A 27,965-nucleotide genomic window follows, 5' to 3' on the forward strand; every position below is an offset into this window, starting at 1 on the left:
TGCGCAGAGCTGAGCCTTTAAAACATTTATTTCATCTATTTACACACAGTACAGGAGCGATTCTGCCGGGATATACGGGGATTTACAGCGTGGCCGCGTTCCAACAAAGACTACAGCAACAATCTTTCCACAAAGTCGACGATATATATAAATACTTTTAACCGGTTGATGCAGAGGAGGGAAAAAAGGTGGCGTAAATGGAGTGCCTGTGATAAAATGAGAGGAAGCGGTTCCGGGGGCGTCCTCGTCCTTCTGTCCCACCCCGACATGAATCTTTATGATCCGCACGAGAAACGCCAGAGGCGAGCGCGGAGGAAACAGGCGGTTCTGTGTTGGGGGGGTAACGGAGCAGCTGACGCGGACGCGTGTGGTCATGCTACTGCTGCACATGTTTGGGTGTCGCCGTCGGTGTGCGCGGCGCTCGCGGGCCTGTTTAAAATGATACGCGGCCCGTGGTCAAAGTGCAGCCGCACGCCGCAGAGTCGGAACCATTAGTCTTTTTTTTTTTTTTCTTCCTCTAAACAAAAAAAAACAACGCAAATTTAAAAAAAAAAAGATGAAAAATGTTTTAAAATGAGTAAAGTCTTGTTTGTAGTGGGCTAAAGTGCTTGTTAGGTTCTGTACACGGGGGAGCTGGGGGGGGGCACAGGACGGGGGGGGGGTGTTGGCACTGTTCCTCGCCCTTTCCTCCTCTTCGCTCGTGTTGGAGCCTCCGTTGAGGGAAACCACAGCAAGGTCAAAGGGTCACACAGATACAAACCATGCGGGCCGGATCCTCAATGCATCCCTCTTTCCTGTCCTCACATGTCTCACCTGGACTCTGTCAAGGCTCCATGTCCCAGACACCCGCTCCAAATCACCCTGAACCCTCCCTCACCACTAGATTTGTGGCTCTGCGCTCGTTTTAATTAAGTGGCAGGAGATCTGGATGCATTCAGGATCATTCGGCCAGAAGAACAAGAATCTTCAATTTGACTTTTCCTCCAATCCTGCTCACACTTAAAGAAGAAGAAGAGTGGGAGGAGCTAAGGTTCACACCGGGGAGGTACCTGAGCTCGGCCGCCCACCTGCGTGCTGCTGTGGTCGGCGTTTGCACTGCAGGGCTGAGGGAGACACGTAGTTCAGGCTGGGGCTGTTAATGTCCCCCTCTCCCACCAGAGTCAGATCAGACAGGGCGTCCTCCTCCGGCATCTGGACCGACTCCCCCCTGAAGGGGTCCTGGAGGGGGTGATGCTGGCCAGCCGGGGACGGGCGGATGGGCGAGAGGGTGCTGGGAAACGGTGGAGCGGGAGGTCTGACCCTCCTCCCTCCCCTGGCGTCGCCACCCAAAGCAGAGTCCAAGCTCTGGGACTGATGGCTCGCACTGAGCAAGTGGCCGCCGCATCCGCCGCCTCTGTCGTTGCCCCGGCGACCGCCGCCGGGGAAGCTGCCGTTGTTGGAGTTACGGGAATGAGGGGCGGAGCAGCCGGGCTCGGAGTCATACGGAGGAGGCGCGGCCCGGTCGGACGCAATTGGCGACAGTCGGAGGAAGTCCGGGAGCTGCAGGTGGCTCTTGTTTAGCAGGCCTCGCTGGTCGTCTGCTCGGTTGCTCTGAGCTTTGGATATGAGGTCGAAGAACTCTGAAGGCACACGCACAAACACGCACGTACGCACGCGCGCGCACATCAATACAGTGACAGCTCGAACACAGTCAGTATCATTGGGAAATCATGCAGGGGAGGGCGCATTAATGGGTTAGCCAAGTCAAAGCTACAGTCCAAGCAGAGGTGACTGTGCTACGTGTATCTAGCTAGCATTGGAAGCATTTGGTGCAAACAGATTAGTGTTGTCACGGTAACAAAGCCACAAAAACAAAGAGAGAGGAGGCAGTCGTTCGGTCTTTACCTTCAGCTTCGTCTATATTTATCTTTTTCTGCTTGCGTTTTTCCGGAGCCTTATGGAGGGAAACAGAGTGGTTGGGAAAGGCCTGTCTGCTTGTGTCAGAGCCGGGCCCAGCCTTGCCATTTTCCTCATTGGGCTGAGCTGAACCGGCTTTCCCTGACGGACTGTCCTCCCCCTGGAGGCCGAAGGAGAGCGGAGTGGGGCGTTAGAGCCCTGGACAGTCACGACGGTGCAATGCGGGCACGAGGAAAGACGAGGTGGGAGACTACATCTAGTGATGGATGGGAAGGTCGGGATTCACCAAATGGGAACAATCGGATGGAGATGTAATGGGCACGATGGGATTGAGTCTGGAGGACAATAATTACAAGTGGGAGTGTCTCAAATAAAACGTTCCATTCAAACAACCACAATAACCCTCGCTAGCACCCACTGGGACGGCCGACCGGGAGTCAAGTCACGCCGCTGCTGCGGAAGCACCAAGCAGCCTAGTGGGAAAATCCCGGGCTTTTAGTGTCACCCATAAAGCCGTTAAGTAGAAACGATCTGAAGTGCTGCTGCCACCAGAGGTTCCACAGGGCAATTTTGAAGTAGACACAGGGAGGCGGAGCCTGCCCGGCCGCCGTGTTTGTAACAGAGGGAAAAATAAATAAATAAAATAAATGGGAAAAGAGTCGCTGATGCATTCAGCCGAAAGGCAGATCCCAATGATGGAGCATGAGAAGCCCGAAGAGCGTGAGGAGGATCTCCGACACAGCCAACAGTGCACAGAAACACGAACACACAGCCAGTACCACACACAAACCTCGGATGCACATGGCAAACAAACAGGGGTGGCGGAAGACGAGCGAGAGAGACACTTAGTGGCGTGACACGTTGAACCAGGGACGGGAGACGCTCGGTGGGTTACAAACATCGTACAGCCGGAGGAACGACAGGGAATAATGTGGCAGCGGTCTTACTGTTGTCGCTTGGCTTCTGCTCGTGGACGGGACCACCTTCTGTCTGTCTGCGCAGTGTAAGGGAGAGGTCACATGGAGAGGTCACATGACCACCAACCCAGCGAAGCGCGTTAGCCAAGCGCGTTTAGCACGTTACCTTTCGAGGGGGCGTGTTCGGCTGCATCTAAAACGACCCGTAATCCGTCCAGGTTAGATATGGGAAGACCCAGATCCAACGGCTCCAGCTCGCCGCTCTGCGGGAAAGACGGACGTGTGTGATGAGTGTCTGTTCTCATCTCCCTCCACAGGCTGCCAGAATAGAGCGGGGGGGGCTCACAATGCGTGCCACCAAGTCTGAGAGGTGCAGGCCGTATTTGGCCACCACAGGCCTGAGGACCTCGGTCACTGGCTTCGTGGGCTTTGCCTTTAGGCCCACTGAACGGTTTATGGGGACCAGGTCGAGTCTAGGAAAGAAGAACCCACAACGAATGCTTTTGGGATCCCGCGTTAGCAGCACAACAGCGGATCAGCGCACGGTACCTGAACAGAGTCCGTTTTTCTAGCCTCAGGTCCCGGGAGCACAGCGTCATGCAGTCCTGATCCAAAACAAGTGGCTGAAACGGACGGTGGCGCACAGATGATGATTAAGCTCACTGGTAATGAAGCTGCCAGTTAATGAGCCACATGTGGAAACACCCCTGGTATCAGTGCACCACCACTTTAAAGACCACATATCTCGCACTTCTTGAACCTATAATCTCTTTAAGTAGATATTTTAGCATCGCAACTGAAGAAACTGGACATGTTCGCACTCCATTACTTTAAAATTGCTTATAATAAGATTGTGAATTACATATTTCCAGCCAGTAGTATTTAATTATAGTCTTATTAAGGAATAGACCTTTCTCCTGAATACGCCACAAAGGTTTACCGACTCGGCACATATGATGCGGTACCTTCTCCCCTCCGATCAGGAAGAGGTCTACGGCTGCCAGGTTTATGCAGAGTTTCTCGCAGAGCCCCGTCAGCAGGTCCCTGATGGTCACGCCGGCCCTCAGAGGGACCGAGCAACACGAGCCGTCCGGTAGGCTTATGTTGCACTGCCTCAAGGGGGCGCTGCCCCCTCCGCGCTCTGCTGACGCAGCTCCGCGGGACGCGTCGCCCTAAAGGAGGAGACAGCAGACAGGAAGGGGAGAGGAGATAGTGAGCAGAGACAATGACATGGGGGCTGGCAGGAAGAGGAGTCGTTATTGGATTTGCTTTTAAATAAATCAGAGGAAGAGGAAGAGGGGAAAGATTAAAAAGAAATACAGATTCATGCTGACGCAATGGTTCCTGGGAGGCCCTGCTGATAGACCCACCTCAGTTTTCCCTGACCCTGATGTCCCCAGCTCCAAACTGGCTCCTGAGGACAGCGAACCCTGGGACTCACGGCGACCGTTGATAGCGGAAAAATCTGCAGGAGCGAGGGGGGGGGGCGACCAAAACGAGACATTTAGTTCTGACGAGACCTTTTTGAAAAGTGAGGAACTCGGAGGCGACTGACTGTAGTTGAAGTCGGTCAGCTCTCGCTTTTTGGGGCCTTTGCCGAAACTCCTGTTCCGGGACCAGGAGAAGAACATGCCTTTCCTCCGGTCCCCGGAATCGTCTCGACCGTCATCATTCAGTGACCTGCCCGACTTGCTCTTTTTGTCCTCCTGTGATGGAAAAAGACGATAAGAAGAGGGAACAAAGAACTCAGCGAGCTAGTATCCGCAGGAAAATCCTGCGTTTGCTCATTTAAAGCGGAATCCATCCCTCAGCCGTGTTACCTTCTTGGGCGTGGAGAGGTTGGAGCGGTCCGATCCTGTGGTGCTGTGCTTGGACGTGGGGCTACTGGGAATATGGTAGGGGTCTGGCAGAGGCCTGCTCTCCACCTCCGCCAGCATGCACTCCTGGTACAGGAGCGACTTGAGGAACCGCGTGTAGCTGTCGAACTTCATCAGGTTATAGATCTTTAGGAGAGACAAAGGTGAAGAGGTGATGTTTCCTGACAGCCGCGGCTAATGAGCTGCTCGTTAGCTTCCAGATCCAAAACTGCTCGTCTGGAATTCTAAGCAATGAAATGAAGGTGTGAAGAGCATGAAGTGCCGGAAGCTTTGAAACAGCCCCAAGGCGTTCCCAAAAAACTCATCTCATGCTCCGTGCGTTCCACCGTTTAACAAGCGTCCTTTTTTTGATGTGCTGGAACAAAGGGCCATATTAAGGAACTCCTCCAGCCCCGTGACTCTTATCAACGTCGCCCATCTTCCGCCCTCCTCCACACGCACATTTATGGAAAACTACACGTCTGATGCCGGCAGGCAAACGCGCACGAACATTTGCTGCCGCCCCTTTGACCGTACACGAGCGCGGTCTTGCTGTCGTGCACGCTCGCCGCTGCTCCCGCTGACAGAGGTGAAAGGCATGATGGGACACCTAGCTAGGACGCCACCTTTTAACCGGAAGCGAGCGCGGACGGCGAGGGAGGAGGCATCATACGAGCGGCAGAAGCGAGCGGCGAGCACAGCGGGGAACGTCGGGAGCGTCGTGCGCTGCTCTGCTACCTGCAGCTGCTGCTCCTTGAACATGTCCGGCCGCGGCGCGTTGAGGATGTCGTCGGCCAGCTGAGCCTGGCTGTCGATGTTGACCGGCGTGGTGGCTTTGCTGGACAGGAAGCTGTTGTAGATTTCTCTGGCGCGTTGAGAGAGCTGGAGGAAGTGGAAGAAAGATTAATGAGGAAAAAAATCGATCGCGCTCGTGACCATCCGTCATCTTTATGGAACGCTCTGGCGAGGATCAGGAAGTCGCCTACCTGCTTCTTGTCATTCTCGGGGACGTGGCTGAAGAACTCGCAGGCCTGCCAAAACAGGATATTCTCCTCGCTAAACTCTTTCTTCAGGAACTCCTGCAGCACAAGAGTTACACGAGGATCAGGAGGAGCACGGCCACGCTGTCAGCTAGCGATAGCAGCGCCAGCCGGGCGCCGCTGCCCTACCGAGAAGTAGCGGATGCCCACGGGGTCCTGCAGCAGCCTCTCGAAGCTGACGGCCCAGCTCGCCACTCTCCTCTCGGTGTGGCGCCGGTGGCTCTGGACGCTGGGGAGGCTGGCATTGCTGTTCAGGCTGTTGTCGCTGCTGCAGCCCTGCAGCTCCACGCTGTTGAGTTCTGTTGCACACACACGCCACAATTAAGCGTTTCAGGCTCAAGGAATCGTCTCCCAGTGTCCGAGCTTGACGTGACGTTTTAATGAAACCAAAGTGCCGCGTGTGTGATCGGAGCGTTTCCCCCGGCTTCACCTGAAGGCGCTGCTCTCAGCAGCATTGTGAGCACCTGGGCTCCTCAGGTGTGTCCCGTCCTGCTGATGGAGGTGGAGAAACACCCCCCCCCCCCCACACACACACACACACACACAGGCTGTCCTCGCCCCGGCCCAATGTTAGAACTACGATGCTTTAATGTTCAACATCGATTATGGGTGTAAAAGATAATGCCTTTATCAGGTGTTCTAATTAAGTGGCCGAACGGTTTTATCGGTGCAACGATCCCAGGAAATATAATATATATGGAGTCAATACGATAAACTTTTTCTACAACGATGCTCCAACACATGAGCGCCTTCACTTCTGCCCATCAGAGATTTTCCAGCTTTCTCCACCTCTGCTGTGTCACCCGACTTCCTCTCTTTAGTTCACTTCCTCTCTTTTCGCACCTTTTTGGGGGGATCCAAGGAAATGGACTAAAAGCTTCAAAAAGAGACCAAACAGGTAAACTGGTGAGTTATTTTCCTTTTTAGTGTCCCTACAGCAACTCTCTCCATTCCCACAAGTGCTGACTGTCAGTGTGTCTAAAATATCCTTTTATTTTCTCATCTCTGTATCCGAGTTCATTTCCCGAATGTTCCGATGAGCTTGCAGGAAGAAAAATGGAGAATATTCAAAGTTCTGGCAGCTCGGGGCCTGAAGGACTGAGAGTGGGCTGGTGTGATTAGATGAAGGAAAACACAGGGACGTTCATAACGAGGGCGTCTTCTGTCAGGTGGCTGAGACGACACAAATAAACTGAAAGAACAGCGTGCAGCCTGCAGCCAATGTGGAAGCTGGAAGATTCACTATTAATAGTGCGAATCCCGACACCCGAAAGGCTCCGAAGCTGCTGAAGAATCACAGAAGTCGTCTGCTGTCAGCTTGATTCCACCAATTATCTTTTCATCTTTGTCTGCCAAACATAAATCACGTAATAAAAGGTGGAACTGTGACATAAACAACAAAAAGCCGCATCACTTACAGCCCTTAAAATAAACGTTAAAGAATTATTTGCACGACCACAATCTGACCAATCTATCAGCCGAAATTATTGCATCCAAACACACTTTTTTATCTTCGAACAGCTCGAGCGGTAAAACCAACACTCACATTCCTGATAACTACGTTTCACAAAGGCCTCATTAAAGCTCGGCGAGAGACGTTGAGTCTCAATAACAGCTAAATAAATAACGAAGAAAACAAGCATTTGGCTTCTCAGCCCACGCACGTTGAAGCGCACCTCCACAAAAACCCCACCTGAACCCGGACACAGCTGCCGTGGTGGGTGTTAATATGACTGGGCGTCCCGGGCCTCACTTCTGGACCCAGGTCCGCCTCCCGCTCACCTGGGTGGAGCTGATAGGAGCCAGTGTGGTGCCAGCGCGGCAGGTATCGGGTCCTGAGGGGTAACCAAGCCCCTCCATCCATACTCACCCCGTCAGGGTGACTCACAACGTCCAGACCTCACGGTCAAACGCGCAGTCCAGAACATGGAACACCACACACACACACACATACAACGCCCCCCTGCCAGACACACACACACACAAAACTGAGAACCACATAAGAGGAAGGCAGGTGGGAAGGAATAACAGGAGGAGGAGCAGACAGGGAGTGGTTGCTAGTGATGAGCAACCAGAGGAACCACAGCGAGTCAGGTCACCACACACACACACACACACACACACACACACACGCACTCACACACACACACTCACACACACACCTATTAGCTTCCAGGTAAGTGATACAGTAAAAGCACACACAGGCTAATAGTGAATAATTTAGAGGACGGAGGGGAACCAGAAATGCCAGAGCACACATAGGTATGTGCTGGGCACACGTGTGCGCGCACACAGACACAAACTGCAGTATTGATGAGGAGCTTGTTAAAAGGAGGCCACGACTGAGACTAATGAGGTCTGCAGTCCTCATGGAGCTGCAACACACTCACACACTGTCAGAAGCAACGGACAAACAATACTTGTCTTTTCTGCTTCACACACTCCCTGAACGTGCGACCGTGGACACTAAAATGCTGTAATGACAGATAACACACACTGTTTTTATCCGTCCGTTGGGACTCGACATATGAGAACCTGACCTTTGACTTGCAAACATCCTGAAAATATGTTCTTGAGGCATAAAAACGTATAAAATATGGGGATCAAATGATTAAGCCTAAAGAAACTGTACTATACGTACTGTAGGAGTGTGTGTGAATAAGACTGCACGCAATAAATGTAGTTTTTTAAATACATATTGGTATTTCTGCAAATGACGTGTGGTGAAAGTAGAATAAAATGTGATCAACGTTCCAGTTCTATAGAATTAAACAGTATAGAATCAAAGTTAGTTGAGTATTTGTTCATCTGGGCCTAAATTCAGCTGAATTCAGACCTCAGTACAGTATTTCTGGGCCTCTACCCGGCTGACCTAACACCTAACACCGGACCGCCCCCCCAGACGCCACTCTCCAGCAGGATGCGCTGCGAGCGTAGGTGGCAGCGGTGGGGGGGGCTGGAGCAGACCTGCCAGCTCCAGCAACAGAACCCGATGAAGCGCAGAGCTGAAACACTTTGGTGCTGACTGAAAACCTGTCTGGCACTTTTGTTAAATTTCTCACCTCCTCTTGGTTCTGACACCTCCTCCACGTGCTAAAGCTCCAGCCCCCCCCCCCCCCCCCAATCAAGACCCTTTCTTTACTGCTCAGACATGTTAAACTGCAGCCAGGATGAGATCTTCTGTCTCTAACCAAGTTTGACGCCACAGATGAACCCAATACGCACCTTTCAATTGAAAATACTTATAATAGAAATGGATTTTCGCATATTTAATGAGACTACAGTTATGCTCATTGTCCCGCCCCCATCTTATGTGTCTCAGCGTGTCGGTAGATTGGGGACTATTTTTAGATTAGTCAGCAGACCTTGGCACAGCAGGCTGAGGTGGGGCAGGAGACGCTCCTTCCTTTAACTCTGGGAATTCTGGAAATTCATGCCGGGTCAGTTTCACCCCCATAAAATCCACCAAAAGCTGATGGAAGGAGCTGACAGCAGCGAGCAGGTATTGCATCCAAAAAGATGGATAGATAAGGGATCTTCTGAGAGAGAGATGATTGGAAATGTGACTCACCTCCGTCGGAGACCGCGGCAGACTGTATGGAAACACAGAAAGACATGGATTAGGAACGTCCCTCATCACACGGGGGACAGCAACACAGACAGGAGCTGTCTGGACGTGGACTCACAACACAGACAGACACCGACGGGATATGACCCATGATCAGTCACTCACACACACACACACACACACACACTCATAAACACTTTCACATCATTAGAACAGTCAGAGGTGCACCCACACCCTTTGTCTCGTGTGTGTGGGTGGAATCATCCCTGAACTGGCTGTGCTGGCTCTGCAAGAAAACCTCCGGAGGGGTGGGTCCTCACGCTGTGTGTGTGTGTGTGTGTGTGTGTGTGTGTGTGTGTGTGTGTGTGTGTAGAGGTGAAAAGGAGACTTATATTAGGGCATCCCTGCCCCCTCAAAATCACAGGCAGGTGAGAAAACCTTTAAAAAGTGTGTGTGTGTGTGTGTGTGTGTGTGTGTGTGTGTGTGTGTGTGTGTGGCAGCTTCAGCCTGACTTTTCGGGGTCGTCCAGGCAGCGCCGCTGTTTAAACCTCATTTGTCTGGAGGTTACAGCCTCCTTCCCTGGCATTTGCACAGAACACACATCTCCGCCCCTTCCATTCCCGACCGACTGAGCTGGGATGAGATCATTCCGCTCAGACATCTGAGATGTAGAGAGCTCTGAAAGGAGAGCGACCCAATCCTTCAGATCTTAAAGGAGCGGACAAATGGGGAGAGGGGAAATGAAAGAGAAAAAAAGAGAAGAGAATCCACCGAAACAACATCTGCAGCGTCTGCTGGAAGCTCTGAGCTGCTGGGATCCGTGAGTCCCGTCTGAGCTGCACCCTGGCATCGGAATGATCTCGTTATTGATCACCACGGAGTCTCCTGGATGGCTGGATGCTTCCGGGGTCACCACGAGGTCACCGAACAGTTGGAATCAAGATTCTTTTTCTAATCTTGATGCAGCTTTAGTCTGATCGTTACACGTCCACAAACACTTTTACGGGAAGAAAGAACTTTGCCTCGGGAGAGTTTGGGATGAATCATAAAATAAAAACCAATCATACACACTTAATAAATTCGGCCTGTTTGATGTGTATTCTGCACGGATGTAAACATGTGGTTGACATTCTTTAGGGGTGTTTCACGTCATTCCTATGCATTTATCAACGTATGTGCCTGCTTATTCCCCATTCTGCCGTGAGATGATCACTTCCAGACTATCCTTTGGCCCCAACCGGGGCCCCAAATCCCCCCTCCTCTCGTTTTCTCCCTCTAACCTATTTTCAATCCCACCCCAACCGTCCCCCCCAGACAACCTTCCTCCCATTCTTTCTGTTACCATCACATTCTCTCCTTTTCCTTTTGCTTGCTGTACATATCCAGTAATTCCAGAGGTTTTCCGCCCCCCTCTCCTGGCAGATCATGGTCATTCCTGACAGGCCATGGGGAATATTTGGGGGTTTCTACATGTTAACTCTTAAATCTTTTGTTAAGATTATGGGGTTTTAACAGCAATGTGATCAAAAAAATAAGGCCCTACTTGTAAAAATGAAATAATCACGCCAGTGAGGACGCGGTCAGATAGGAGCTGTTGACCAGTGCGGTCATGTGACCCTACGATTACACAGTATGGGGGGAAAAGCAGATGCTGGGAGGCTTCTGCAGAAAGTTGTGGATACGAAGCCTTTGGAATTCTGCTCCAGAACTAAACCTTATGACAGGCCACGCAGTCAAAGTCTGTCTTTGTTCATTTATGATATCATCACAGCACAGTGACTCAATGTTCGGCTGTACAATATTATTTAGAGGTGATTCGTAAGCGTTTTAGTAATAACGAGCTCCTTGTCTGTGTGGGAAGATTTATTTGGTAGAGGATTCCTAGAAAAAGAGCTCTGCTAAAACAGGATGAATCCATCCGTGGCAGGGATACTACACACACACAACCACGCACACACAAGTGCTTACACACTCACGTACACAAAGACAAGACTGTTGGTGCCACAGGAACTTCTGGCTCCATCACCGCTGCTGCAACTGCCACCTTTGGACTGAGCTGGGAAACATGGGAGAGGTTTCTGGGCGCGGCCACGCCCCAACGCCAACAACTGACACACACACGCCGCCCTGAGAAGGTGACTTGGAAATCACAACCCAGATTTCCCGAACGCGTGCGTGAACAAACAGCACGTGCTCGCACTTCCAGCTGAGGAGGAAGCTGTTGGGCCAGCGGCCCCGGTGCGTGCGCGTGTTTACCTTCGAATGTGAGGTGAATAGTAGCAGCCATTGATGGCGCCGAGTCACAGCGCCAGGGCTGGAACCGTAAATCCCCGTAGCTTTAGACGAGACGAGGCGGGCGAGCGAAATTCACCGCGTTCGTCTGAGCCCGAGTCAAATAAGGACAACCGCGGAGGCAAAATCCTAATTTAAACACGGAGAGAAATGAAACACGAAAAGGTAATTTGGCTTCGACCATCAAATCGAATCAGCTGGGTTAAATTTTAGAAGGAAACGTGCTGAAACATCTGTGGAATTCTGGGACAAAAGCCTTGTTCCCAGCAACACAGGGAACAATCAATATCCACCCCTGAGAGGGAGAAAGGAATGCAGATAGTGTGTGTTTCCATACAATGGAGGCACAGAGGAGATGGGACTCCGAGCCTGAGTGTCTGTTTTACTTGGCTGCTCGATGGCGTAGACGCACGTGCACGCGCGGAGGTGTAAACACCAGCCATACCCCCCCCCCCCCCCCGCATGCCTTCGTCTCGGCCTCTGTGAAATGTGTCTCAGGTGGTCTCACCTTCTTCACACACTTTCCTGGCCTGGCGGCGCTGCGCTGCTTTAATTACCACATTAGGCGGGACAGCTTGTTCTGGGCCGTCTCTGTCCCTCTCTTGTCCTCATTCATACCCATTTGTCCTGTCTGTCCCATCCCAGGGCCTGGACATGTCTCGTTTCAGACGTGCAGGAGGAAACAAGCCCCTTCTTGGTTGTGTTTGGTGAGCGTGCGCGTTACCTACTGTGTTAAAGTTCCAGACCCGCTTGAAAGAGAGCCTCTTCCTGAGGCTCATCCTGCTCTCCTCTCACACAGGAGGGGACCGGCCGGCTCCGTGATCTACATGTCTCAACCACACAAATCACCTTCATCTGGGGCTACCAAGCTTCTTCAGGGGCTCTCAGGGGAGGGACGGTTCCGCAGAAGGCTGGCTGACATGGAACCGTGCCCCGGCATGTCCGCCACCCATCCCTCCTCAACCGGACACCAAACTTTCCAAACTCTTCTCACAACTCTCTACCCTCCACACAGTGTGCCATCAGTCTGAGTAGGCAGTTCCATTCTCTCGCACCGTTTCCACAGAGACACGCCCCCACTAACGGGAGGGGGGAGGGACTAAACGCGCGTCTGCCAATCACACGGCGGCACGGCTCCTCCCGCATCTCCGTTCAAACCAGGGTGAGGCAGGATTTAGCGTGGTCACGTTCACCGGCGAGAGAGAAGAAGTTAGAAAAAGAAGGCACATCCTGCACATGCACAAGCGCAGACACATGCACTGCGTTTGTCCGTGTGGCCTCGGGGCTGCGGCCCAGGTCTGCCTAATTTCCTGTTTGGGAGAAGCAGCTTTTGTCACAGTTTCTGGATCCACAGTCTGCAGAATCTCACTGTAGCGCGACCTGAACACACATCCTGAGAGGAGGTCCCTGGTTTGACTCCAGAACTAAGGAATCGATTCATCCCGGCACCCGGAAACTCCCGGGATGTAAATATGTACAGCGTATTTTATGATCCGATCACTGAGTAATACTGCAGGTGGAACTGTTTGGGATTCCGCCTACAAAAATAGAAGCCTGGAGTAAAGTGATTTATCCTCCTGCCTGCTGTACAATAACACCGAGGCACCGCGAGGATGGTTGGGAAGCATCCGTGTCAAACATAATCGTTTCAGCAGTTCCTGCTAACGACTGGAGTCGGGAGCGCACTTCCTCCAACAGAGACAGCAGACAGGAGCTTGGGGTTTGAACCTACGTCATTCACCGCGACAGCAGCTTTTTGTCCCACTCTGCCGGATCTATTCCGGGATTTTTAGGCCTGAGAAATGTCTGAAGTGTGCTGCAGAGGCCGTACAGACTCCGCACAGACAGATCCAAACCCCCGGGGTCCCTCACAGAACCCACCACTGGACGGGCTTTTGTTTGGCTGCCACACACGTAAATATCAAAATGTGAAGCTTGCTGGAAGACCATATTTGGCTCTGTGTGCTCCGTTTACAGACAGCAATAAAGCTCAAGCGTTTCCATTTTACTGGCGTCAACAGCTGCACTCAGGCAAATTCTTCTTTAGTTGCACATACAGAATTTATTGAAAACAGTTTGGTTCCACTTGTTGCATCCCGGGACACCAGTGATGACGAGAGGTGATGGTAATTATTTATTTTTAGGCTGATTATTATGGGCATAGAAGTAAATGATTGTTTTTACTTGTGGAAAAAGCAAAGACAAATTGGCCGTTTAAACCTTCTGAGGGAGAGTTACATAAGAGGAGGAAGCTCTACCCGATTTAAATCATCTCTGCCCATTAAAACCATTTGAAAGCTTTGCTGTATCTGTTCCAACTTATGGGGGAAAACAAAGGAAAAGCCCGTTGATAGAGGGGAGATGCTTCCACAGAACCTCCGTGTCAGGAAAACATGTAGGGTTTAAATAATATATAGTACAGTAGCTTATTGTTGGCAAAGTTATTTGTTAACCTTCCTCTCCTTGTATCATAGCAACCTCAGGGATGGCTCTGGTTCTAATCCTCCTCTCTGACAACACACACACACACACACACACACGAGGGGGCAGAGAGAATGAGCTTTAACACTGAATGGGTCCTTCATGTTGAGACCTTGGCTGTTTCAGCTGAGTTGATTAAATGTGTCTAAAAATGTGGAAGCCTTCTTCTGATGAGGAGGTAAAGAGTGTTTTAAGAATCAATGTAGTAAAAAAGAATTGTGTGTTTCAGGCTCAAAATCAATACAATCCGAACTAGTAACTAGTGACCACTTACTAGTTATCTCGAGACATAAATCTAATAAAACACCAAATGAATTAGTGCTTCAAAATAAAGACTTTTTAGAATAATCAGAAACCTTCTCAACAATTTGGCTCAATACTGTAATAAATATTCTGACATCTATGAGGCCGGGAAAGACAAGACTGGCTCCATCTTAGCCACAGAGGGGGGGCAGAAGTCTCACACAGCCCAAATCTCCCTTCTAATGACGGATTTGAGGTGCAGCAGCCCAACACAGCTGTGCACAGACCCTGACGGAACAGCCTATTTTCGATTTTCCTTTCTCAACAACTTATTGTTTCTTGTTCACTCCTGTAATGACACTGTATATCAAACCTGCAGCCCAATTATCTCCATAAACCAGTTCTAGTCACTAATTTGTCGCCCAATTAATAACAATGAGTTCAGCACTTTCATGATTCATAATGCCTGTTTAGCGTTAACAAATATTTCTTACAGAGAAAAATAAAGAAGAGTATATTAAAAAAAATCCAAAACAAAGTACATGAGTGAGACAGGGTTTTATAAAGAATAAAATTGCCAATTAAAACAATATATAGGAACTAGTTTTCAAAAATCTCTCGCCTGTTACGATTCAATGAAAACCAACAGCGCCCTCTGCTGACAGTAGCGCGGTACTGACAGAGCCAGAAGGGGGGGGGGGGCGTTACTGTATAATGAGATATGTGGCAGCATTAATATGTAATAAAGCTGGACAGGCGCTCAATGATCCGGTCATCAGGTCAGGAACACACGTGTGCAAAAAAAAAAACATTTAAAAAGGAAAGTTGTGTGCCACTGGGGTCGTGTCAAGTCACTTCCCAAAGGTTAGGGCGGTCAGATTTGAGAATAGGCTGCTAATTGTTACCGAAATCACATCTTAAGATGCTTCTTTTCAATATCGTTACACGTGTTTTGTGCCAAAAACTGCATAAGTAGTAAGAGGAATATTGAATATAATAATAGTGAAAATCAAAGTGACTTAAACCAAAAAGGAAAAAGGGTGGGAGGTAGTCTTGAGTGTACAAAATTAGAAAAAACCAACAATAATAAAACAAATATAAATATATGTACTGTTTAACAAAAGGCCTTAGAGCTGTAGCAAACAGCCTCCTCAGACTCCTGAGCTAATTCTCCGCTCTTTTCAAATAGACACACACAGTGTGGCCACTGTTTCATCACAACACTGTTTGATTGTGTTGCACTGTTTAACGGACCCATCTGGAGACGGAAAAAAACTCGGTTTTTTTTTTCTTTTTACAGAAGAGCTACATCTGGTGTGACTTCTGGCCTCCTCATGAGCTTTGCATACAGGAGCATCATCTGATGTTCCTGCCCCAGTGGACCCTGCTCCCAGGGGATATCACGAGGAGCTCCGATTCATGTCCGCACAGAACAAGAAATGTGTGTGCTGCTCCTCGTATTTTTAGGATGTGAATTCCTTTTTTTTATTACCGTGTGTTAAAGGTCAAAGGGGTCGCCGGGCCTTTTTTCTCTCTCACTGCTGTTTTAAATTACATGAAAACTTCATTTAAAATGTTGATGCACACATAAATGCCTCATTGACCACCTATTTAAATGCATCAAACACATTTTTGAACCCATCAACCGCCTACAGAACTTCTGTTTGATAAGACATCAAAGCAACTTTATATTAATACCTAAAGAACAATGTTTGTGGAGTTAAATCCAAGCGATTCTCTTTCAGCTCAACAAATCCAAACAGACCTTGGAAAAAGTTTCAAGGCATTTCATTCATTTCAATCTTAACTATGCAACTGTGTTGGGGGATTAAAAGACCAAAGAGCGCCGACATAAAATGGACAAAAACACGGCGTTAATGTTGAGTAGCGCTGAGAATAAGTGGACTTGCAGCATTTTGAGGGGCCCTCTGTTCCAGCCGTGCAGGTTCAAAACGGCCACGACAAACAGGCGGCACGCTGTGAGTGGCCGGCGGACCCGTCCAGGCTGCAGCATCACTCGCGGGGGGGGGGGGGGGGGGGGCACGTCCACGGGGTAACTTACTGGGTCGGCGGCCGTCTCTGTGTCCGTGCGCAAACTTTGCCGCTCCATGAAAGAAGAGATAAGTAATCCTCAACACCGCGTAAGAGAAGGTCCTCCAGCACGCGCTGCCATCGGATGAACGCGCACACGCGTGTGTGTGTGTGTGTGCGTGCGTGCGCGCGCGGGCACGAAGCGGCAGAGCTGGACGCTCCTGAAATGTCCAAACGGCAGCGCAGTGTCGGTGTGGCGAGCCGCCCCGTCCCCTCGGCGTCTCTCCCCCTACTCCTCCCCCTGCTCGGCTCCTCTCGGCTCTGCCTCTGTGCTCACCCCTCCTCTCTCTCCGCTCTTCCTCCCACACTCATGTCATTTCTATTCCACCCACACAGGTCGTGGGCTGAGACGCGCGCGGCGCCGCCACAGAGGGAGACCCCCCTCCCTTTGAGGAACGCACACCCACTCCTGGAATCAGGGTGGGACGTGTGGAACCGTCTCCTGTCATGGTTTGCCGTGCACGTGCTGTGGGCAAAGGCAGAGGAGACCCAAGAAGAGACACAGAGGGAAACAGGGATCTCCTTCAAAGGAGCGGGCTGAGTCGACCCCCCTAGCGTGCGGTGACATATAGCAGAGGCATTCATCCTGGCGCCCTCCTCCCACACGCACGACCATCCTGTCGATCTCCGACTTGGCTCAGGGGGTGAGAACAGCGGGTGAAGTGCCACCTCACTCACGCTCGGCGCTGATAAATAACCGGGGGTGCATCATGCAGACAGGACGCAGCAGCGCTTAATGTCAGCCTGCAGGAACGAGGTGGCCACGACGCGGCTTCCTCCGACCCAGAAGCTGCAGAACCACACAGCCAACAGAGTTTAATAAAAATATATATACTGCTCGGACACGAGCATTGAGACCCTTCGATGTAGCGCTTGAACGTGATTCGCCGAAGGTTCCCAGGAGCACAGAGGTCTCTAACGTTCTGAAATGGACTCTGTTGATGCCCAGATTGACTTATTTGATTCTTTAGAGGAAACCAGTCACCCCTCTTTTCCTGCCCTGGACCGTCCCCACGGTGGAGCTGGACACACAGAGGGACACCCCTGAAGTGGCCCGTCCAGCCGGACAGCTCGTGAGAGGATGGACTGTGCTCGTGGGCTGCGGGCAGTGGTCAAACCTTCGAACCGTCTGTTGCCATTTGGTCGTTTTTAGGGTCCTGAATCGTTGCTCTAATGACTCCTGTGGTCAACGCTGCCCATCTTGCAACCATCACGTGTTCATCTTGCAAAACCAGCCTCAGCTAAGCAAAGCAGACAAACACGTCTCATCTGTCCAGAAGCTTTTCAGCCCCCCCCCCAAAAAAAAGAAAACCCTTTTTTTCCCCGAAGACCCTTCAGGACGAACTAAATGCAGCGAAGCAATTTCACTGAGCAATGTGTGTATCTGTGACCAACTATCTTATCATATGAACACATCTGAAGCCACTTTTGTACTAAAACAGCCCCTCCCCCCCTCCCAGCCCCATACATCCCAGCCCCATACATCCCAGCCCCATACTTCCCAGCCCCATACATCCCAGCCCCATACATCCCGGCCCCATACATCCCAGCCCCATACATCCCAGCCCATACATCCCAGCCCCATACATCCCAGCCAAGTCCTTCCCTCTGCCCAGTAAGTCGACAGCATCTGACGGGGACCTGCACCCGTGGTTGCAGCTGTCTTCCATCAGAATTCCCTCCTATTTTATTCTTCCTCAGAAGGTGACGCGTCTCATCTCACTGTGGCGGTAATCAGCCTTGTAATCAAAGGCTAAATCTGTGAAACGAACGTCTGAATCAATTGTGTCTGCTTCCAGTTTAAACAGTCACATTGTTGTTCCGGACCTCAAGCACCACTTGTTGGTGCCCTTTGGAACGTTGAGCTGCGTGGTGGCGCGTTCACCCCTCGTCTGGCTGATGATGGCGTCAAAAGCCCCGTTCGGAGCTCGCTGATCAGGTTTAGACAAAATTGCTTGTGTGTCGCCCTCGAGAGTCCTCGTACAGCTGATGGGAGACGTCGGTGTGTGTGTGTGTGTGTGTGTGTGTGTGTGTGTGTGTGTGTGTGTGTGTGTGTGTGTGTGTGCGTGCAGGAATAAATATCTGATGCTTGAACGGTACAATCAGACTCATCACAAGATACTGCAAGCCTCAAGCTCTTGGCAAACGCAGACACACACACAGCAGCTTTTAGAATTCATCCTGCTGCGTTGTGTGTGTGTGTGTGTGTGTGCATGTGTGTGCACATGCGCGCGTATGCACTTTTGTGCTGAGACCTCACTAACGAGTAGAATGTCAGCGCGTTACTCATCAGAGCTCATTAAAAGTGCAGGCTAACAGTTCCAACCCCATTATCCCCCCACATCGCTCTCTCTTGCGTGCACACACACACACACACACACCACACACACACACACACACACACACACACACACACACACACTCTTTCTATGACCTTGATAGCCTAACCAATAATGTTTAACCTTATGTGGGACTGAATCATGATTATCTTGACCCTCAACTGAAATGCTAAAGTTGCGAGGACCCCCCAGCAGGAGTGAACTCACATATGGGGGAAAGAAACATGTGTGCACACACACACACACACACACACAGACACACGCACGCACGCACACATGCACACTTCCCCCCACAAAACACAAAGCCTCCTCTGTTTGTGGATATTATCGCTTGTGCAGCAAGAGAAAAAAAAGCCTAACGACCGGAAGAGAAAGGTAGAATAGATGAGGGAACCGAGGGTCTGATGAGGAGAGGAGAAGAGGAAGGCTGGCCTGGAATGGCAGAGGGAGAAAGGGAAGAAGATCTGCCCTCATTGGAGACACTAAACGCTTCCCTGATTATCAACGGGCGATGAAACGGGCGCGTTGTGGTTGCTGCCGCACTTTAATGCAAATCACCGAAATCATTTGGTCTGGAGGGAAAGAGAAAAAGAAATATTGAGTAAAGCCTGAAAATGTGTAAACGTGGATACGATATCCATGAAGATCCAAGAGCTGATCAAGCATCCCAACAGCTGTTAGAGCGTCACCAGATGTGCTGACTGTGGGACCATACGAGCCCTTAAACTCCTCCTATATTTCACTGAGACGTCTTCCTTAATTGAAAGATCCAAGACCACCACGTGTCCTTTAGATCCCATCCCAACACACCTGTTGAAGGATGTTTTACCATGGATAGGGAGCTCTATCCTGGACCAGATCAATGGTTCTTTAGTGTCAGGTTATGGACCCCGGTCCTACAAGGTGGCAGTGATTAAGCTGTTGCTTAAAAAACCTATCTATCTGATAGATACCAGTAGGGTTAGCCATGGAGTTCCCTCCTCATACAGTAGGGTTAGCCATGGAGTTCCTCAAGGTTCTGTACTCGGTCTCTCTGTGAGGAATCTTGGAGTAACTTTTGACCAAATCTGTCCTTCAACTCACACATTAAAACAGTCTCTAGAAGTGCCTTTTTTCACCAGAGGAACATCTCAAAGATCGGGAAATTAGCATGATGCTAAAAAGTTAGTCCAGCATTTGTTCCTTCCAGGCTGGACTATTGTGATTCTTTATTATCAGGGTGTCCAAACTCCTCTTTAAGAAGCCTCCAGCTGATCCAAAATGCTGGAGGCTCTTACCTATTTACTTATTATATTACATTTGAAAAACGATAAGGAATAAGTGATGGTAAAAAGAGGCCAGCCCCCCTTTTAAAGGTAGTGTGTGTTTAATGTTTTAAGTTATAAAGGTAATGTCAGAAATAAGTCCCCTTATGGTCTCCAGACCAGTGAAATGATGCATTATTGATCCTGTCATTTGAACGTGTCAAGCTGTGTCGATCCAGCCTTTCAGGGGGGAACATCTGGTTTGTGCAGGTAATCAACAATGGGTGTTGCGTGGTCGCTCTCACTCTCGTACACTCCGCCAGAAAAATGTAAAAAATGCACATTTAAAAAAATGCAGCTGAAATGAGCTTATCTGTCCTCCGAGTGCCTCGGTAGCAGCAAAACAACGGAAACATTTAGCTTTCCTCTGATCTCTATCTTGCTCTTCAACTACTGTTGTGAATCATGATCACAGAAAACACTGCTTCAGTCTATGAAAGCTTCCCACACACATCCTCGCACTGCTATCTTTGCAAGGACTTTCACGGACATAATGAATTCCCCAGCTCCCTGCCCCAGCCCTCATGCCTGACCCCCAACCCTGACCCTGAGCTAAACCCAATTAAAAACCTTAAAACCATTTCTTAAGCCTCAACTAGTCCTTTGAAATTGTGAAGACCAGTCAAAACCTCCTCTCCTCCCCAAAATGTCCCCACTTTTCTAGTAGAATGAGTATTTTAAGTACAAGAACACACACGCACAATTAACACAATGAGGCATGAGGAGATTAATATTAAGAGACGACTGTAATAATAATCAATACTTTCACTTTTCCGTAGCGGCTATGAATGTCGTCCACCACACACTTTCTCTTTAGGCAAAGCAAAAGTGATCTAGAAAACAAATAAGGGCACTGTTAGACAAAACTCATGGTTCTCAAGTGACTCGGTTCCAGGTAATTTCTTCGAGCTAAAAGAGAAAGTTTGTCTTCTTCCTGCAACGCCGCGTCCACACTCGGCTGGAGGCGACACCTCCATGAATGGCGAGTTGCATAAATCTCTGCTTCCTGGTCCAAACCCAAATCCACCCACTAAATAAATGCTGCTTCAGTGCTAACGTGTCCGTGTGCTATCAGGACGCACGCTGCTATTATTAGAGACGGAGGCATGATGCACATAGAAGTCATAAACACCACGTCAGTGACACGTGAGGGGGGGGGGGGTCTGTGTGTTTTCTGTGTGTCTGTTGCGTGCATTGACTCCTACCTCCAGATCATCCAGGGAGCGGGCCAGGCTGAGGCGTTTGGAGCGTCCAAAGGAGCGGCGGGCTGAGGAGCGCTGGGGGAGAGGAGGGAATCCCATGGTCAGCCCCCGGAAGCGGCCGCCCTGAGGACAAAACATGCACATTCAGATTCAAATTCCCTGCAGCGTGCGCTACATACAGAGGGTGTCGGGACAATAGCAGGACTCCCAAAACACATACGACGACTTCCTATATCAGAATCAACCACTGGAGCAAACACTGGGGGGGGGTCTGAGGTCAGATCTGACCGCCTGATTGGAACAGACCTACACATTTTGGGATGCTTTACCTTTACCACCTAGTGTTTTCACATTAATGTAAGATTCCACACGGCAGAGACGAGGCAGCAGCCTGGTGTGGCTCATGTACTCATGGATATGAGAGTATAATGTGGCGAATAAAGGCTTTCTATCCCTCTTTCTTATTGATGTGGTAGCAGTGGGTCGTTTTTAACGACGTTCAACTGTCTCATGACGCCATAAAATGAACACGTGAGCTTTATTGTCCAAAGCCAAACGAGAGGCTTCAACTCTCTTTTTGAGTGGCGCCTCTCGGGCTTCAGATAAAAACACAATTACTCGGCCATTTTCTGCTTCTCTAAGTGGCGTTTTCCAGCCTCTCTGCGCTGCGACAGCGTCGATGAGCGGACGGCCGTCGGCTAATGGCCGACTAATCGATGCAGCCGACTCCAGAGGACAAACTGTGACACGTGTTGAATCTGACTGGCTGATTAGCAGCAGGACTTGTTGGTATTTCAGCGGAACAGGACCAGCGGTGTTGCCTGGATACAGAGGATCTGTGTGTGCGTGTGCGTGTGCGTGTGTGTGCGTGGGCAGGTTCTTGCTTTGTTTAAGTGGACCAATTTTTGCTTCAAAGTAAAATTGAGGGGTCGATTACACCAGCCATCACAACCTTGATGGATAACTGTTGGATGTGGGCGTTAAGATTCTGGCTGCGGTGGTTTATTTGTGTTGTTTAGGGTGAGGGATCGTGTCAGTTAATGTCCACAAAAAAGACACAAGTGTTGATCCAGCACTTGTGATGAAGTTGTTTATTTTGGGTGTGACTCCATCTGAGGGGTTTTTCCCAGAGAAACACCATTCGAGACAGAAACTAGGGCCTATCTGAGCAGTCCATCATCTCTATCTCTCTCTCTCTCTCTCATGCACACACATGCATGCACACGCACACACAAATACAAGGACATAATCAATGTTCGAGAGAACCAGCCTGATCATTGATTACAGGAACACAGCTGAACAAAATGCAGGTTACAGGTGATGTCAGGAAACTGTTTTTGACGTCTGGATTGTTTAAATCTCACAGTGAGATCAAATTTGAGATATTTCTTATGTGTGCATGTTTGAATTGAAATTTTTCTTTCTTTTTCTGATTAGAACCTGCTAAAGAGGTGATTTCTAAGGTTGTTTTTGGGGGAAGTTCCGATAACAAAACACTGCCCCCCTGTGGCAAGTATTAGAATTAAAGTTCAGAGTAACGTACCGAGTCTGTTTCAACTGAACAATTCACAAAATGATTTATTAAAATGTCATTTAAAAGGGTTCCAAAAGCACCCAAGCTTTGGTATCGTTCACCAGGCTTAAAGTTCACCTTCCTGCCACGGTCAGCTTCTACTCATGTGAACACTTCCTCCGATTGTCCCCTGAGACAGTTTTACCACAAAGGTAACAAAAATCAATCTCGCCCTAACAGCAGCAGAGTTAATGCAGTTAAATCTATACGCAACATGCTGCATATACAACAGTATATACGCTGTATAGTACATCAACATGCTTCAATTCAATTAAAATGGCGTCGGTGCTGATCAAGGATGAAATAATATTTGCCCCACAGTATAGCCAAATTTACCAATGTGAATTGTTCTAATCTAATCTATGTGCATCAGCACCGCCGAGCTCCCAGTCGTCCGTGAGGCGTCTGATCAAATGCGACAGGTGGTTTTCAGGCTAATGCATATTACATGAGGTGATACTGGAGCAGCGGGGCCACGTAGCCGTCGGTGCCCTGGCACCGGCTGGACGGAGTCCAGGCTGCGAGCGCCGCTCAGCACCACATTTGCTGGGGTAACGGAGGACGCGAGTCCCTATTTGAGAGCCGCACGGGTTAAAAGCGGCGCGTCATTAAGCAAAGGGTGAGAACGTGATGGTGGGATGGGCACAGATGGATTTATAGCCCCAATTAACTGTAGCCATGGTCACACTGGAGGCAGGGTAAATTTCCACAGCGGGGGGGTGTGACGGGGGCTGCTACCTGCCGCCCGGGCTTCTCATCTCACGGTTACTTTTAACACAACTCCAACAAAGTGGCTTTTGTAGTACCACTGGGTCAGCGGCACACATGCATGGGGAGCTAAACTGTCAGGCATTTCTAGCACACATTTCCTCTTCAACTTGCCTTTTTCTCTCCCTCCTTTGCGTTCCCACGTTTCTTCTCTCTTTCACCTCTCTCGGCTCCAGTTCTCCCCCGGTCTCCAGCACCAAAAAGCTTCTTGGCCCACTCGTCCTTCTGGGCGGCCAGTCGGTGGCCGTGAGCGTGGAGGTGTGAGGGAGGAGGAGGCTGGCTCTCTCCAGGTGCAGCCAGATGGTCTCCGGGAGCCACTGGGGCCCGGTAGCGGTCGGCAGGGATCTTATTCATGGGTGGGGGCAGGGTGCTGCAGTTCGCCGATGACCATCCGTCAGTGGATTCAGCGTAAGATTCTTGATCGCTGCTCAAGCCCTGGAAGTGGCTGCGGTGGTGCTGCTGACGCCAGTCCCGGAGCACATGGACCGGGAGCCAGCGCTGCTGGTCCACCCCGAGTCCCAGTCCTCCGCCCACAGCTCCTCCCCTTTTCCCTGGAGAGTAATTGTGGGGGTGGACCCCACGAGAGTGGCGACCGGGGACATCGGAGTGTGTCAAGGGGAGCGGGTGAGGGAGGTCGGCCACGTGCGATTCGTGACGGTACTGTCCATTTCTCAGAGGGGGGGGGGGAGGGTGCGAGGCTGCAGCTCCGAGCGTGGGGCTCCAGGCCTGCTGGGATGAAGGTGGGCTTTCCCAGTGACGTGGACCTGAGCTGTGGTTAGGAGGACCTCCTAAGTCAACTAAAAGAACCCTGTTGCTCTTTTCTTCCTGTAAAAAGTTGCCAATGCCGCTGTCACTGTTGCTGCTGGTGCTGTGGTTCTGCTGGGCATCATTATCCGGGTCATTGAAGGCCCGGGCCCGGACCCCTTCGATGCTGTCCCCCATGTCGCGGTAGAGAACGGAGACGAACTGGAGGAGCGGCTGAGAACTGGGCGGGAACTCCAGGCAGCCACCTGTGTCCGGGTCTGGCGTGCACTCGAATCCAAACCTCCGTGAAACCCCTGAATGGACCTGAAGAAAAAAAGAAGTTCAGACCCAGAGAAAATTAAATCTTCACTTCCCTCCACGGGCGATCGTCCGTTTCCTTCGTCTCCCTTTCTTTACCTGGTGGAGACAGAGTTCTGGGTCCACGATGAAGACGTGGCACGAGGTCCTCAAGCTGCCCTCTTCCTCGCGTCCCCGGCCAAAGGCACCGTCGTCCAGGTCATCGGTGGCCTGCATGGTGACCAGGCCGAAGAACCGCCGGTCGTCAGGACAACAGGCGCTGAAGGCCAGTTTTTCCGCAGGATAGGTGGCCAGAACCTGACCTCTGTCGCTGCAAAGACGCACGCTGTCGTGCATGACCTGGGCACAGAACCAAAGGTACCGGCTAGAATCAGATAAGCAGATAAACTTCCCACACACAGAATCATCGCATTTCCTTATTTAAAGTTTGTTTAAAGTTGGAACTGCACCTTCATGAGGACCAGCGAATGGATCTTCTGTTCGGCCCGGAGGCGTCTCATGCTGCATCTGATGGCTTGTAAGCTGTCATTCTCCAAGCTGGTGCCGGTGGAGGCCAGCTCGATGGACCCCAGGTACCCGACGATCATGCCCACGGTGAGGATGCCCTCGCCGGACTCCAGCATCAGGTCGCCTCCATCTCCCACGTCCACGTCCTGCTCCTCGCGCTGGTGGAGGTGGAGGTGATGGAAATCGGCGTCGAGGAAGACCGAGTCATCGTTGAGAACCTGAGCCATCTCTTCCTCGGAGAGCAGGTTGGGGTTGCTCTGGGATCGGGAGGCCTTCCGATACGGAGTGAAATCCGGCTCCGACGGCGGCCGTGGCTTTGATGTTGCGCTGATCCCGGGACGGTCCTTGTCTGAGCTGCTGGAGGAGTGGCTGGAGTTCTCGAAGATCATGTTGAAAATGCCTCCCGACTGCAGCTCCGCCACGACCTTCTCCGCCCTGTCGATGCCCAGCTGCTTCGGGTCCAGCTTGGGTTTGTACCAAGCTCCGCGCCCCCCACCGCCCGACCTGCTGTTGTTGTTGTTATTGACGCCGTTATCGTAGAAAGGGTCCAACTCCTCCTCACTGGAGCAAGAATCCAGGTACGACGCTGCCTTGGCGGTGCTGCCGTTGTGGCGGCTGCCAGCAGAGCGCTGGTGATGATGATGGTGGCGCCTGTGACGTTCGCCCTCAGCTATGACGAGCTTCAACACGCCAGAACAGCGTCCGATCAGCTTCACCACGTCCTCGTGGGACGCCTTGGAGACGTTGATGTCGTTGACAGACAGGATGCAGTCGCCCGAGTGCAGGCCGACGTAGTCTGCAGGGCTCCCTTTCAGAATGCAGCTGAGGACACACGGACTTTGTCCCGATAGCGTAAAACCGTATCCCGTCCTCCCTCTCGCTACCTCCACCGCCCGGATACGCCCCTGCTGGTGACAGGCGGGCGGAGGTGGATGCTGGTGCACGTTTCCACCGCACGGGCGTCTCCTGGATGATGTTTCCAGCTGCCTGAACATCGCGGCGGGTAAATTCCTCTTGTCCGTGGATTCGCTACCTTTAGGTTTTCCTCGCAGTTCCTTTCAAACTCTGGAGGCTTCCGCCAACCCCTCTTTCCATCTACTCTGGTGTCAGGACTTCTGTGAGTAGTGGCTCTAAATGCAGCAGCGAGGTGAAAGGTATGGCCTTAAATCTGGCATAGCTGTGCTACTGAAGTGTTCCCATGCTGGTGTCAGTCCTGGACTCTGCACTGGCCCGGGTACCTGCGACAGAACAAGACACCTCAATGTGTGGAGGCATGAAAGGCCTTCTGACACCTTTCAGACCATGTGAAACATTGCATTCTGACCTTTAAAAGCCACCAAATTCCCAAGGGAAGTGAATCCCTACAGTTGGGATGTGTCCGAATGCCTCACAGACGTTAGAATACAATAAATATGTAATTTGTGTGGACATTTTAATTTTCAGAGGCAATCATATCCGATGGCAGATTGATGGTCATTATAACCAGGTAAATAAGGAACAGAACACAGTCGCACCTGTGGTGGGCGGAGTCTGCCCAGCTGTCAATCAAGCGGAGGTTTTAACACACCTGACAAGCATGCAGGTGCCGGGAAAATTATTCTTACCTAGTCTACAAAATTTGGTGTGAAGGTCAAGGTTATATTCATTTTTCGTTGACAATGAGCGTAAATTTAAAAAAAATAAATCTTTTGCATGCACTTTAGATGTAAAGAATATAAAGTTAGCTTGGTTAGCTGTAGTTAGGCGTTGTAAATGTCGACACATTAGTCCTTGCAAAAGTGTTCGATGTTGGGAAAACCTAATAACTTTTCAAGTACGTGCTTATCACGTTTCGTACATACGTGTTTTTGTCAATTAGTTAAAGTCAATCTAAAAAGTTTTCTTTTCGTGACTTGCTGTTCCGAACGCACACAAACTTGCTTTGCCTTTAGTCCCGCCCACAGATTTCCACTTCTTTGGAATGTCGGTTTATAACCATGGCAACGGCGGTGTACACACACTGTGCTAACCCGTCATTGGTTTCGCGGGTTGTCAATCACAGCGCGAACAGTTATGCGGAGAAATTAACAAAAGTTAGTTTGAGAAATCACAGCTAAAAGTAAGAAGAGTATCTAATTCTACAGGTGTCCACGTTTTCTCTCAAGAGGCGATAAAGTTATCGGCAGTGTTATCGGAATCGGTGCATTTATCGATTAGTTTAGCCTTTATCGTGACGGTCTGAGTCGCCCGACGACAGCTGGCCACCATCCGCCTGAGTTGTAAAGCAGAAACAGCAAATGTGAAAGAGGATGCAGAGCTGATTTAACAGCGCTTCACTCAGCTGCAGCTAAGGGGGAAAGTGACTTACTTGTCGGTCTCTGCTGCAGCTTCCCGCTCGGTTTTCAATAGTTCAGTAGCCAGGGTTAGCTGGGTAAACTCAGGGGCCATGGGTAAACAATAGGAAAGGCTGCACCATCTGGCCAAGTAGCCTTAAGAGGAGGAGGAGGAGGACGGGATGAGAGGGAGGTGTGCTCACAGCGGGGGGAGGGAGGGAGGGACGGAGGGCTCCCCTCCACACAAGAACACAACCTTTAGAGACTATCTGCTCCTAAAGTCTGGTCCGCAGAGAGGAGAAGACACCCTCGGTCAGCAGGATGCTCTCTTCACGTTGTAGTCTTGGGACAGATGTAAAGCACAGATACTAAGAAGGCAGCAGATCAGCCATTCAAAACGAAAGATCCATTTCACCACCCTTATAATATAACCCTTTTCTAAGCAGCACACTACTAAAGGGCGCTGCTCCATTCTCCTCTGGGGGTGAGTGTTTACTGATTCAACACATGTGGT

General features: G+C 50.5%; 1 protein-coding gene across 4 annotated transcripts; it reads right to left on the minus strand.

The window, feature by feature from the left end:
- Positions 1–27,649, minus strand: rgs12b (regulator of G protein signaling 12b). Of its 4 annotated transcripts, none has more exons than XM_057035323.1 (19): positions 27,487–27,649; positions 25,082–26,377; positions 24,732–24,971; positions 23,685–24,638; positions 21,233–21,352; positions 9,281–9,302; positions 5,839–6,008; positions 5,656–5,748; positions 5,408–5,551; positions 4,634–4,816; positions 4,369–4,519; positions 4,184–4,278; positions 3,779–3,985; positions 3,363–3,436; positions 3,160–3,286; positions 2,980–3,076; positions 2,844–2,890; positions 1,885–1,933; positions 1–1,619 (listed from the first exon to the last, which is right to left on the minus strand). In XM_057035323.1, the coding sequence occupies exons 2-19, from the start codon at positions 26,132–26,134 to the stop codon at positions 1,033–1,035; spliced, it is 4,413 nt and encodes a 1,470-aa protein (XP_056891303.1). In that variant the 5' UTR covers positions 26,135–26,377; positions 27,487–27,649; the 3' UTR covers positions 1–1,032. The 4 variants fall into 4 exon arrangements, with proteins under 4 accessions (XP_056891303.1, XP_056891301.1, XP_056891302.1 ...); XM_057035321.1 differs by having other exon boundaries at positions 1,885–2,056; XM_057035322.1 differs by lacking the exon at positions 27,487–27,649 and adding an exon at positions 26,654–26,938 and having other exon boundaries at positions 1,885–2,056.
- Positions 27,650–27,965: the final 316 nt, after the last annotated feature.

Source organism: Takifugu flavidus, chromosome 6, assembly GCF_003711565.1.
Source record: "Takifugu flavidus isolate HTHZ2018 chromosome 6, ASM371156v2, whole genome shotgun sequence".
NCBI classification, from domain to species: Eukaryota; Metazoa; Chordata; class Actinopteri; order Tetraodontiformes; family Tetraodontidae; genus Takifugu; species Takifugu flavidus.